This window comes from Cibotium barometz, chromosome 40 (assembly GCF_041138505.1).
Source record: "Cibotium barometz isolate CiBa-2024 chromosome 40, ASM4113850v1, whole genome shotgun sequence".
In the NCBI taxonomy this organism is placed as follows: domain Eukaryota; kingdom Viridiplantae; phylum Streptophyta; class Polypodiopsida; order Cyatheales; family Cibotiaceae; genus Cibotium; species Cibotium barometz.
In genome coordinates, this window is record NC_141085.1 from 14,516,259 (window position 1) to 14,528,205 (window position 11,947).

Here is an 11,947-nt window from a genome sequence, read left to right on the forward strand (position 1 = left end):
CACTAACTTTCAGGTTAGGACACCACATCAATTTGTCCTATATAACATTCTTTGTTATTTCCTCCCATAATCTTGGAGCTATGGTAGGTGTAGAACACTTGTGTATGACAATCCAGCCTCAAGTAAAATGTCTTTTGTGGCAACTCACTTGTGCAAATCACACTTATATAAAACAGGCCAAATCCTAAGTACATCTTCTCAACTTAAGAACATCAATTGAAACTCATAAGGATAGTCTTGAGAAATGCTACCTTTAGGTAGAATAGTATCGTTTCTTGAAAGAAACAATAAAATCCCATACGAAGGTTGCTAAACTCTTCCAAGGAATTGCTCACTTCCATGCATTAGAAACTCAAGCCCCATCTAGTAGATAAAATCCCAGAATGATGAAATTATATCAAGAACTCTATCTCACATACAATAAGTGATAGCATCTCTCATATTGAAATTTGAGATGAAACAAAAGTGCATCTAAAATATGCCCTAAGGTAAGGCCTCGTCGCTATATCACACGGTGTCTTTAAGAGGTGCCTCAAGTGGGATCGACGGCTGAGATAAGCGTGCTGTTCTCAGTCGTCGGATCACATGCGCGAAAAACTAAACTAGGACAAGCAAAGCGCGAATGGGAATCGATCTCAGCCGTCGGATCACGTGCGCGCAAAAGTAAACTAGGACAAGGGCAGCTAAACTGGCAATCGCGGATCGTACGTCTGAGATGAGCGGGCGATTCGTGGCCGTCGGATAACACCGCTAAAACCTAGCTGGTGAGGGATTTGGCGGACGGCTGATTTGGAGACGGAGGATTTGGCGGTGCTCCGGTCTGAGGGATATAGCGTAACATCCACTCGGCATGCATAGAGGTATGTGAAAACATTCTTATGTTTTGTTTGAATGTTAACCCAATGGTCATTAGAGACAATGCGTTGGTTGACATAACTAGAGAGAGAAACATTTCAAAGGCATATGCGACTAATGCATAAACTTGGAGTTTATTGACAATGCAACAACTCCTCCAAACGCATATGCCAAGTTGCCAACAATGATGATTTTATGGATTGACTTTCAATAGTGTGTCCTTTGTATAGCATGATATATGGCATTTTTTGTATTGGATCAATTGAGACAAATTAAGATAAACATTGTAAGTGCCAAAACAACCAAACCTCTATTGGGTTTAGAGATTTTTGAATCTTAATCATTTTTCAAGATTTTCTTCTTATGAAATCTATTGGTTGCATGTAGTGGTCAATTAATCAGGTTTGAGAGTCTTTCATTGTCATTCAAAAAATGCCCGCTTCCACCTTGTCATATGTTCCTTCCACCATCCCTTTTGATCCCTTTTACTCAAAGAAGCTTGCTTAGCACTAAACATTGAAGGTAATTTGCTCTCTCTCTCTCTCTCTCTCTCTCTCTCTCTCTCTCTCTCTCCCTTGTCTCTAAATCACTCAGTCTATTTGATATGTGGTAGAAAAATCAAAAAACAAGGTCTGCGCAATAAACTAAGAAAAGTAGGGAAAGTAGGACTGTGTAGTAAACTAGGACTATGAGCAAACTACGACGGTCAAAGGGATAGATGAATAGCATTATATTAAGAAAATTTTTTCCCTTTTTCAAACATGATAACTTTCTAAATATGTCCATGTGTGTGTAGGATGAGCTTGTGGATTGAAGATCGTGGGATTGAAGATGGCCCAAGTGAGCAAACTACGATCGAAGAATACTTGGTGCCTGATACAAGTAGCCAAGAATCTAGTTGGAGTCAAGAAGAGGATGGTTTCTTTGCACAAAGGGTTGAAAGCAAAGAAATTGAAGAAAGTGCCAAAGAGTCACTTAATCCACTGCTTTATCTATCGCCTATATATTTCTCCTTTGATAGGAGAAGTTATGATGTGATGGTCAATGTTATTCAAGGGAATTTGTCGATGACCATTGAGAGTCTTAAGACTTTCGATTCTAGAGGAATCCTTGATCTGAAGAAATGGAGGCGAATGAAGGAAAACCTTTGCTTGGATCAAAATCAAGATGGCTCCCTTGTTAAAGTCATTTCCAAATTTAAGGATATCATGCATAGAGGAATGGAAAAATATTGTCATGACATGTCATAATATATTGGAGTGTGGAGATCATAGAGGGATAAAGGAAACCCTTGAAACCATTAAAGAAACATGGTGTGTTGACATTCGTCAACATGGAATCCCTATTTCTTATGTAAAGGACTTCATTAATTCTTGTGCTTGCAGAAACATGGTAAGCCTATGTATGATCTATGTATTTGTGTGGCATTGGATCTATGTATGATCTCTCTCATTGGTAAGCCTTTCCACATAAACTAGGACTGTGCAGTAAACTAGGACTGTGCAAAAACTAGGACCTGCCAAAGCACAAATGGAAGTATTTGTGTGGCATTGGATGTATGTATGATCTCTCTCATTGGTAAGTGTGTATGATCTCTCATTGGTAAGCATTTGGATGATCTCTCTCATTGTTTATATGGTGATTGTAAGGACTTTGTAGTAAACTAGGACTGTGTAGTAAACTAGGACTGTGCAGTAAACTAGGACTATGCAAAAACTAGGACAAGCCGAAGTACAAATGGAAGTCTCACGTAATATTTATAGCGTAAGGGACAATGGACTTTGCCTTTGAATTTGCCAATGGATGATATTGAAGACTTGTAAAGCTAATGAGGTTTGCAAGTAGCGCCTCACATCGATACAAAGCGCAGTTTTGCATAAAGTAATAACCAAGGAGTAAACCAAAAATAACTACTGCATTGACACATGTATTGAACTCATCCAATACAAAATCTTTACAACCAAAACATTCAGCATTCCATGGAAGTGTAGCCTTTCAAGAAGTGTACAACTTATCTCGAAATGTAATTTTGTACCAACTATAAAATCCCAAAGTAAGACTTATCTTCACTATTGTGGAGACATACAATGTCATATATCATAAAATGGCATAAGCCATCCATTGACTAAGTGCCCAAAAAACTAACATAGCAAACTAAGAAGGTCACGATGCTAAGGGCAGATGCTCGTCCAATACATGGCTGAGCCAAGAACTGAACTCCTCCTTCAACTTCATGACATATCCATGGTCGAACCACTTCTTTGATAGCTACACAAGGAAAAAAGCAATGTTAAAGTTTAGAACACCAAATTCACATTTAGCTCATACATAGCAAGAGATTTCGTAAGGAAGCTTTTTAATAAGCATGTGCATACCCAATGCTGTGGAGGTGTATCTATAAGGCTCCCATCGATTAGTTTCTTGATAAATGCCATTACATAAAATCCGCAATCAATTGCGTTTGGTTGTTTTGGCACCTACAACGTTTATCTACATATGTCTCAATTGATCGAATCCCAAAAATGCCATATATCATGCTATATAAAGGACACAATATTGAAAGCCAAAATTAATTTTCACATACCTCTATACACTTCAACTCAAACCCAGTGGATGGGCATGCAAGAGACTCTTGTAATGGTCCATGTGTGCAACTTGAAGAAATTGACTCAAGAACTCTAATAATATATAGATGTAAAATGTTAGCTAGCATTTACCCAAGCATTATGGATCATGAACTTCAAAGTAAAGCTCTTGTCTTACCGTTGCACAACGGAAACATACTCGCCCGAATTCCCTACATGCAGTGAGTCTAGGTGCAGGAGAATATTTTTTCTCGATGACAAGCCTCTCACCTTCATGCTGTGGGAATTATAGACCACAAAAAGAGTCCAGTGGTGCCTGAAAAACATGAAGTTGTAAGTGCTTTGTCTACTCATGACAAAACCAAGAACACATGCATCAATATGAGTAAACTATTGACTTTACCTATGTACTAGAGGTAGAAACAAGAACACATGCTTGCTCAGATCAATATGTCCAAAGAAATTTTGCAATGAAGTATTCCTCGTTGGGGACGCCGTGAAGCCACATAGTCATACCACAAACTATCCACGAATGAAACCTTCTCCAGAGCATCTACAGGTAGGGTTTTTTCCATCCACCTACAAAATCAACATGCTTTAAGCCTCTTTGAGCTGCAAATCCAAAAGCTATATTTCAGAATTAAAAAATTTACCGACATGGCAAATAGGTTAAGCACACGAGTAGACGCTTCCACATGCATGATTGACTTGGCTAATTGCACATCCACCTCGGCAATGAATCCCCAACGTGTAGAGTGTAAGTGAATAGTCTCTCCGTGTTGAAGTCTACATAACCAAAAAATCAATCCTTGCGTAGATTAAAACCATGCATATGTTAAGATAATTCAATATTCAAGCCATAGAGTTATATAAAGTATACCTTTCATAGACCGCACTTAGATCTTTTACCTTGCCCAAGACATTGTGCGTCTTAATCTCACTAGTGGATATTGTTATTATTACATTTGAAGGCTTACTCTCACTCGGAGAGCTAATATCAAAATAAGATGCATTTACATTGCAAGCCATCCCCTTCAAGTTCAAACAAACAAGAGTTGACATAAGGAGCCATGGTATTAAAATAAAGCCTACTCTTAAATTGTGTACAAAGAGACATCTTCCACCCCTTACCTTCTTCCGTTTCTTACTTTTTTTAGAGAGCACTACATGAGCCTCCTTGTTGACAATTTTCTCCTAAAGTGAGGAAACAAGAAACAAAGCATATTTATGTATATTAGTGTAAGGAAAACAAGAAATAAAGTAGTACAAAGGTTGAAGAGTAGTATTTTCAGACCATTGTAAGGGAGGCTTTTCCCTCGAATTCCACATTTCTCATCGACACTTCCTCATCGATATTTTTGTTTCCATGTGAGGAGCCTTCACTATCATGGATTTGAACTTTTTTCTTTGATCGAGTCTTTTGAATTGGAAGATTACAAAGTTTCATGGTAAATACAATTTAAGGTTAGTACCATGTTTACAAAGAAGCCCTCTTACTAACTAGTACATCAGAAGCCCTCTGACCAACTAGTACATCCATCTTTTACCTTCAAAGGAGAAAAAACAACACACTTTTGTCTCTTCTTCACTTGAGATGGAGCCACATGCTCATGGTTCGCCTCATTAATGATTTCCTTCAAGAGAGTGGCATGTTATGAAAGTAAAGAAAACAAACAACAAACAAGTTAAAAAAATCAAAAAATCATTTCTTGCATACCAAAGGAGGAGACTCTTTTTGATTTTCATCCTTGTCGCTTGTCAATATGTCCTCATCGAGGTTTTCCATCCGTTGAGAAGCCACTTCACCATCATCATTATCACAATCATCACTTTCTTTTTTGCGTCGCTCTACAAGATGCAAAATGAGAGCTTAATAATATTCATGATATATATATATTTCACAATTAAGGTTAATAGGACAAGAGAAAATCTCACATGTCTGGAATATCCCTCTTTAATGCGCCGTTCAATCCCTTGAATGCGTTTCTCCTTGTTCTCCATGTATTGTTCCATGCCCTTAGCAACAAATCCCTCGATGAATGCTTCCTTTTGCATGTTATAGGCTCTCTTGGACAAGTTGGATGGAGCTTTCTTTTCCCAAGCATCTTCGGCCAAAAGTCTTTGTTTCTTTTCATTGTTTTTCATGTTGATTTGAAATTTACGTTGTGCATCTAGAAACCTTGTCTTTGATTACTTTGCAGCACTCTTTGAAGCTCCTTGCATTCCACCACCCAAGGGGCGTCCAGTCTTTTGAAGTGGGATATCCACCTCTAAGCCATGGTCGACTTTCAAGTGGCGAATCATATGAATTCTCTTGATATAGTTCGTGTTCCATCTAGGACACGTATCTGAGACTCGACATTGCCGAGCAAGTTTCCCAGAAGGAAGAATTATCTCCTCATAAGGAGGGTTTGCAAGTGCCATCTAATAGCAATGAGTACCAAAGAACCATCAATATAAAGAGGTGACATACACAAATTGGTACCACATACTTTTAGCAAAAAGAAAGACTACAAGAATTAGTGCACAAGGGTTAAAACTAGGTTGAAGCTTTAAGTATGTCATGTATGCATGATTACATATTACTAAAATACATGCATGGCAACAAGACATTAATCATGGCAATAAGTGAACCCAAGCATTGCTATAAAGCATGCATGCAATAAGCACCATCGTTAAAACAAGGCTGATTTTCAAACTGGGTCTGTATAGTAAACTACGGATAAACTAGGTCTGTGTACTAAACTAGGCAAAAGCTTTAAGTGTGTCATGCATGCATGAACACATATTACTGCATGCATTAAGCATAGCAACAAGCACCCTAGCAAGCATGACAATTATATGTATTCCCTGGCAAAAGCTGTAAGTGTGTCATGCATGCATGAACACATATTACTGCATGCATTAAGCATAGCAACAAGAACCTTGCTTAGCAAGCATGACAAGTATTTGTATTCCCTGGAACACAACAAATGATGATACTCTCAACTATGTCTCCAAACAAATTAAAAAAAAGGTCAAGGAAGACTGCAAGAAGAAGGCACCGAGTGATATAGCGTTTGAAGGAACGTTGATGGACGGCTGACGGAGGACGTGCACGTCAATCGTTGTATCACCGCCAGCCGTCGGACTTCTGTGAGACGGAGGACGTGCAGCCGCTGTGTAGGTCACGGCCGTCGGACTTCTGTGAGACGGAGGACGTGCAGCCGACGTGCAGGTCGTCGTTCCTCGTGGGCAGGGGCGGCTGCAGGCAAGCGACTGGATGTTCCGCCAAATCCCTCAGAAGAGAGCACCGCCAAATCCTCCGTCTCCAAATCAGTCGTCCGCCAAATCCCTCACCAGCTAGGTTTTAGCGGTGTTATCCGACGGCCACGAATTGCCCGCTCATCTCAGACGTATGATCCTTTTTCTCCGAGTTTACCTGCCCTTGTCCTAGTTTAGTTTTTCGCGCATGTGATCCGACGGGCTGAGAACAGCGCGCTCATCTCAGCCGTCGATCCCACTTGAGGCGCCTCTTAAAGACACCGTGTGATATAGCAACGAGGTAAGGAAACCCTCTATCACCACCTATCATCACAACATACCATCCAACATTTGCTATGATCCTAGGCTAGAGGACATATGCGAACCAAAGGCGTATGGAAAATCAAGTATATGTTATATCATCATGTTGTGTATATTGCATAACATGTCCCTCTTTGTTAACATTTCTGGTAACTAAAGGCTTCTTGCGTATTGTTCCATAGCAGACTTATACCCGCGTATTTCCTTTGACTATGCACACCCACATAAGCCTGACTACTTGGGCTGCCTGTATGGTTCCATAGCAGACTTATATCCGCGTATTTCCTTTGACTATGCACACCCACATAAGCCCGACTACTTGGGCTGCCTGTACACAAGCACATGCAACTAAACCTCATGGTTGCACACATAACCCTCTCACATGCATGCTTCCCTCTATCAACTAGACATGCATGACTACACCATGCAACATGCATGACAAAAAATTCAAAAAAAATCGCATACTTTTCATTGAGATCAAAATGTAGATATGGTGCAGAGAGAAATACTTGGGATTCAACTTACACGCAAGACTGGGAAAAAAAACATGCAAACCTTGTTTTTTCTACTTTCGTGATTAGGGTTGCTCTTATACTAACTGTAAGGCCCACCAAAGATCTCCCTAAACACAAGCAACAAGATAGAAGGGGTGTATGCTACCTCACCTCCCAGCTGCTGCTCTGTAGGTTTGTGACTGCAAACCATCCCCTGTAGGCTCACCCCCATCTGCAAGTCCATGGTGAGAGTCTCTGGTCTAGGCTCAAACCCAATATCAACAATATAATAATTACAACTGCTAACCAACTATCTAATCCCAAGGATTAGAATTAAGTACATAACATGAACTCTCTCCACACTTTTATATGCACAAAGGTTTAGGTTAAGTATGTATAGGTTTATGTATCTAAAACATAATATTGTATATACTATATATTTACATGTGTATGTGTGCGTGAGAGAGAGAGAGAGAGAGAGAGAGAGAGAGAGAGAGAGAGAGAGTAAGTGAGAGAGAGAGAGAGCGCTTCTATGTCTGGGAGAGTGGAAGAAGAGAGGGAATGTATGCATGTGTGTGTGTGTGTGAGAGAGAGAGAGAGAGAGAGAGAGCAGGTGTGTATATGTGTGTGCATGTAAGAGGAGAGAGAGAGTTTCAACATTTGAAAGTGTGTGTACGTGACAAAGAGAGGGAGAGGGTCATGTGTGTGTGTGTGAGAGAGAGAGAGATGGTTGTAGAGAGGGAATGGTTCTTTTCTGGAACCTCAGCAATGCGCCGGTGCAATACTAGTCTCTAATTTTAATTAACCCGACAAACAATGTTGTCCATATAACATGACCTGATCTTCAGTGTTAAAACAGGACGGCACCATTCGAGCTTCGCCAAAACCCTAGCCATGGCGCCCGCGACCTTGGCCTGCTGCATCTGCGTCCTCTCCCTCGGCCTTCTCGCAACAACGGTGCTGTCGTCTCCGGTCATCTCTCTCTCTCTCTCTCTCTCTCTCTCTCTCTCCGTGTTTGATGGCTTTTTCTGCTTTTGTTTGTCTTGCTTTGTGGATCATCCCATCCGCTGAGCTCAGATCTGCTTTTTTCTTTCCTTGTTCCAACCCAACCTGCAAAACGAGAGCATTTTCAAGCTCCATCACTGACAAATCTTCAGAAAAAAAGGTGCTGAAACTCTGATTGCAAATCTGTGGAGAAGGTTGTATTTTTCGCAAATACTATTTTGTTGGAAAAAAAGCCTTTCGTCTGGTCTGGGCTCGTCATGGATATGGCTTCCATGGTGTTCTGCAGGCCTTTGATGGTCACGTTAAGTTTTTTTTTCGCCATAGATGTGGCTTCCGATTTATTTCGCAATAATCAGACCTTAGCTTCTCAGATTTTCTTAGACGTGGATATTATGCTGCTTTGATTTGGTTCCTCTACAAGGAGATTTGTTTGATTTATCATATTTCATCATATATAAGGGTGTGCTTTCATGATCATAATTATATGAAGGTCGGTTCAGACATTTCCGGGCGAAACCAGTTGCCTGACATCTGCCACCTTGGTTCACATGAGAAAATTTTGAGGATTCAAATCTCAAAAGGCAGAGTAGAAACTTAGCATGAACGAAGTTAACTTGATTTGTCTAATCATTTTCCATGGCTTGTTCTTCAAAGCAGATGTTTTACGAGTCCTTTGAGGAGCCTTGGGAGGGGCGATGGACTGCATCAGAGAGAGACGAATATAAAGGTTTCTTTCTTTTCTCCCTTTTATGGAGACGATTTGCTGTATATATATATATATATATATATATATATATATATATATATATATATATATGTATAACCCAATTTTTTAAACTCATATTTTGGGCTTCTATTGCTTGTCTCAAGGTAATTCTATCACAATTTTAACACCAATTTCTGATCCAAGTCCTGTGGCAATTGCTCTTTCAAAAGTTTAACAACCTTTTCAGCTGCATGAACAGACCTGTCTATGGTCTCTGATGAATCCATTCCATGAAATTTAGAGCATTGTTTTCTTTGGAACAGGTAAATGGAAGCATGAAATAAGTGAGGGGCATGAAGATTACGGACTTCTTGTGAGTGAAAAGGCTAGAAAGTATGGCATTGCTGTCAAGTTGTCAGAACCGGCAGAGTTGAAGAAGAGCACTGCTGTTCTGCAGTATGACCTCCGGCTGCAGAATGGGCTCGAATGTGGTGGGGCTTATCTGAAATTTTTACTCCCTCAGGAGGCAGGGTGGGTCTCAAAGCAGTTTGACAATGAATCCCCCTACTCCATCATGTTTGGGCCTGATAAATGTGGGGCAACAAACAAGGTTCATTTCATCTTCCGTCACAAGAATCCAAAAACGGGGGCTTATGTGGAACACCATCTCAAAAACCCACCATCTCCTATTGGTGACAAACTTACTCATGTTTATTCAGCTGTGATTTACCCCAACAACACCCTGAAGATTTTGATCGATGGGAAAGAGAAGAAAACAGCAGATCTTCTTTCCTCTGATTTTGAGCCCCCTGTTGTTCCTCCAAAAACAATTCCTGACCCAGATGATGTGAAACCAGAGGATTGGGATGAGAGGGCCAAAATTCCAGATCCTGATGCTAAAAAACCGGATGACTGGGATGAGGAGGCGCCCATGGACATTGAGGATTCAGATGCAGAGAAACCAGAGGGATGGCTTGATGATGAACCAGAGGAGATCGAGGATCCGGAAGCTACCAAGCCAGAAGACTGGGATGATGAAGAAGATGGAGAATGGGAGGCCCCCAAAATGGCAAACCCAAGATGTGAGGAAGCCCCAGGCTGCGGTGAGTGGAAGAGGCCCACAAAAAAGAATCCTGCATATAAAGGCAAATGGTACGCCCCTATGATTGACAATCCCAGCTACAAGGGTATTTGGAAGCCACAGCAGATCCCAAATCCAGAGTATTTTGAACTTGAACATCCAGATTTGGAGCCAATTGCTGCAATTGGAATTGAGATCTGGACTATGCAGGATGGAATTTTGTTTGATAATATTCTGATTACAAGTGATGAGGAGGAGGCTGAAGAATACAGGGAAAAGACCTGGAAGGTCAAGTATGATGTGGAGAAAAAGGAAGAGGAGAAAGTTGTTCCACCTGTGGAGGCTGGAGTATTTGATGTAATCAAGGTAATCGTACTTTGCATGCTTTCTTTAGGGTGGTGGTCCCCCAGCCGGGGGGTGTCCTGTTTTGGAGTCAACATGTTTCCTTTGGCTTGTCTCAGAAGAAGGTGTTCGACTCATTGCGTGCAATTGCAGATGTCCCTTTCCTGGCACCCTATAAATCTCAGCTCACTGTAAGTTAACTGTGGATTATATTGCATGTTTAATCACACAATTTCTTTGCAATTACATCTAATGTATGACGGGAATGCATGGTGCATCTTTTCAGGAATTAATTGAACAAGGAGAGAAGAATTTGAATGTCACAGTCGGTGTTCTTTCAGCACTCGTGTTGTTCTTTGCTTTCATTCTATATAAGCTTCTTTGTGGCAGGCAACACCTCGCAGAGACAGTAAGTTCAACATGGAGGCCACTTTGTTAATGCATTTGTCAGTAACCTTGGTGCTTTACCCATGCCGATCAATTCAAATTTAACTCAATGAAGAGCTACTAATCTTCTCTTGTTCAGGAGGTCCCTGTGGAGAGAGCAAAAAAAGAGGATATCTCTGCCTCTGATGATGTTGCTGAGGAAAGCAAGGATGAGCCAACAGAGACTGTTGCAGAGACAGAAGATGAACCTCTGGGTGAAATTGAGAAAGATGGAGAAGGAGCATCTGGGACTCGCCATCGGAGAACAAGAAGGGAGACATGAAAACAGCTGTAAGCAGGAACTCTTAACTATCTTAGTTAAGAGGTTTTAAGAAGGATGAGAAGGCTTTGCCGCATCCATTTCCAATTTTGGCATAGCTAGAGAGGTTAACTATCAGCTGGTGGTGCGAGGTATTCTACCCATGTATGTAGCAGAGGTGAATAAGAGCTCTCTAGCAGCACCGTTGTATCAAGTTCTATCTTTGATTTACTCAGTTGCCAAGTTTTGTGCCTCATATGAGTGTGTTTAATTATTATTTGCGCATAGATTATCTTCTCCAAATGTTATTCCGGTTATAAGCAGGGACATGGAAGTGATTGGTGTACAGATTTTTTAAATTTATTAAGGCATTGGATGTAAGGGTGTTCAATGCTGGTACTCGGATGAATGGGCTGAGAGATCTAGGGGGTCACTTCAAGAACTGGCCATTCCAGCCTGGATATGTTGACCTTCAGAGACATCATTGGGAAGCCAAGCATAGAGGATAGAGTTAGATAACTACTGATTAAAGGTGGTAGTTATCTGAGTAACTGTGTCAAAACATGAGCATAAGGATAGTAGTAACAAGGAGAGATGCATGATTGAGGACGCATCCCCACCCAGCAGTCT

The 11,947-nt window shown here is 40.8% G+C and overlaps 2 protein-coding genes across 2 annotated transcripts; one reads left to right on the forward strand and one right to left on the reverse strand.

Annotated features, from left to right (window-relative positions):
* Positions 1-3,614: 3,614 nt before the first annotated feature.
* Positions 3,615-5,585, reverse strand: LOC147615233 (uncharacterized). The gene is made up of 9 exons (XM_086778972.1): positions 5,376-5,585; positions 5,158-5,286; positions 4,988-5,074; positions 4,735-4,857; positions 4,572-4,634; positions 4,321-4,472; positions 4,098-4,226; positions 3,957-4,019; positions 3,615-3,756 (listed from the first exon to the last, which is right to left on the reverse strand). The coding sequence occupies exons 1-9, from the start codon at positions 5,583-5,585 to the stop codon at positions 3,615-3,617; spliced, it is 1,098 nt and encodes a 365-aa protein (XP_086635098.1).
* Positions 5,586-8,199: 2,614 nt separating this feature from the next.
* LOC147615234 (calnexin homolog 2-like) lies at positions 8,200-11,573 on the forward strand. The gene is made up of 6 exons (XM_086779291.1): positions 8,200-8,470; positions 9,161-9,230; positions 9,533-10,656; positions 10,752-10,823; positions 10,919-11,041; positions 11,159-11,573. Exons 1-6 carry the CDS (start codon positions 8,393-8,395, stop codon positions 11,339-11,341), a joined length of 1,650 nt encoding a protein of 549 aa, XP_086635417.1. The 5' UTR covers positions 8,200-8,392; the 3' UTR covers positions 11,342-11,573.
* The last annotated feature ends 374 nt before the right edge of the window (positions 11,574-11,947 follow it).

What these genes read in the sequence shown, in the direction of transcription:
- LOC147615234 (XM_086779291.1), top strand. Translation starts at nt 8,393, where the DNA reads ATGGCGCCCGCGACCTTGGCCTGCTGCATCTGCGTCCTCTCCCTCGGC. An exon ending in GAGTATTTGATGTAATCAAG is followed by an intron (nt 10,657 to 10,751) that starts GTAATCGTACTT and finishes GGCTTGTCTCAG; the next exon opens with AAGAAGGTGTTCGACTCATT. An exon ending in CCTATAAATCTCAGCTCACT is followed by an intron (nt 10,824 to 10,918) that starts GTAAGTTAACTG and finishes GCATCTTTTCAG; the next exon opens with GAATTAATTGAACAAGGAGA.
- LOC147615233 (XM_086778972.1), bottom strand. Translation starts at nt 5,585, where the DNA reads ATGAAAAACAATGAAAAGAAACAAAGACTTTTGGCCGAAGATGCTTGG. An exon ending in TTGTTTTTTCTCCTTTGAAG is followed by an intron (nt 4,858 to 4,987) that starts GTAAAAGATGGA and finishes CCAATTCAAAAG; the next exon opens with ACTCGATCAAAGAAAAAAGT. An exon ending in TCATTCGTGGATAGTTTGTG is followed by an intron (nt 3,757 to 3,956) that starts GTATGACTATGT and finishes CATGTTTTTCAG; the next exon opens with GCACCACTGGACTCTTTTTG.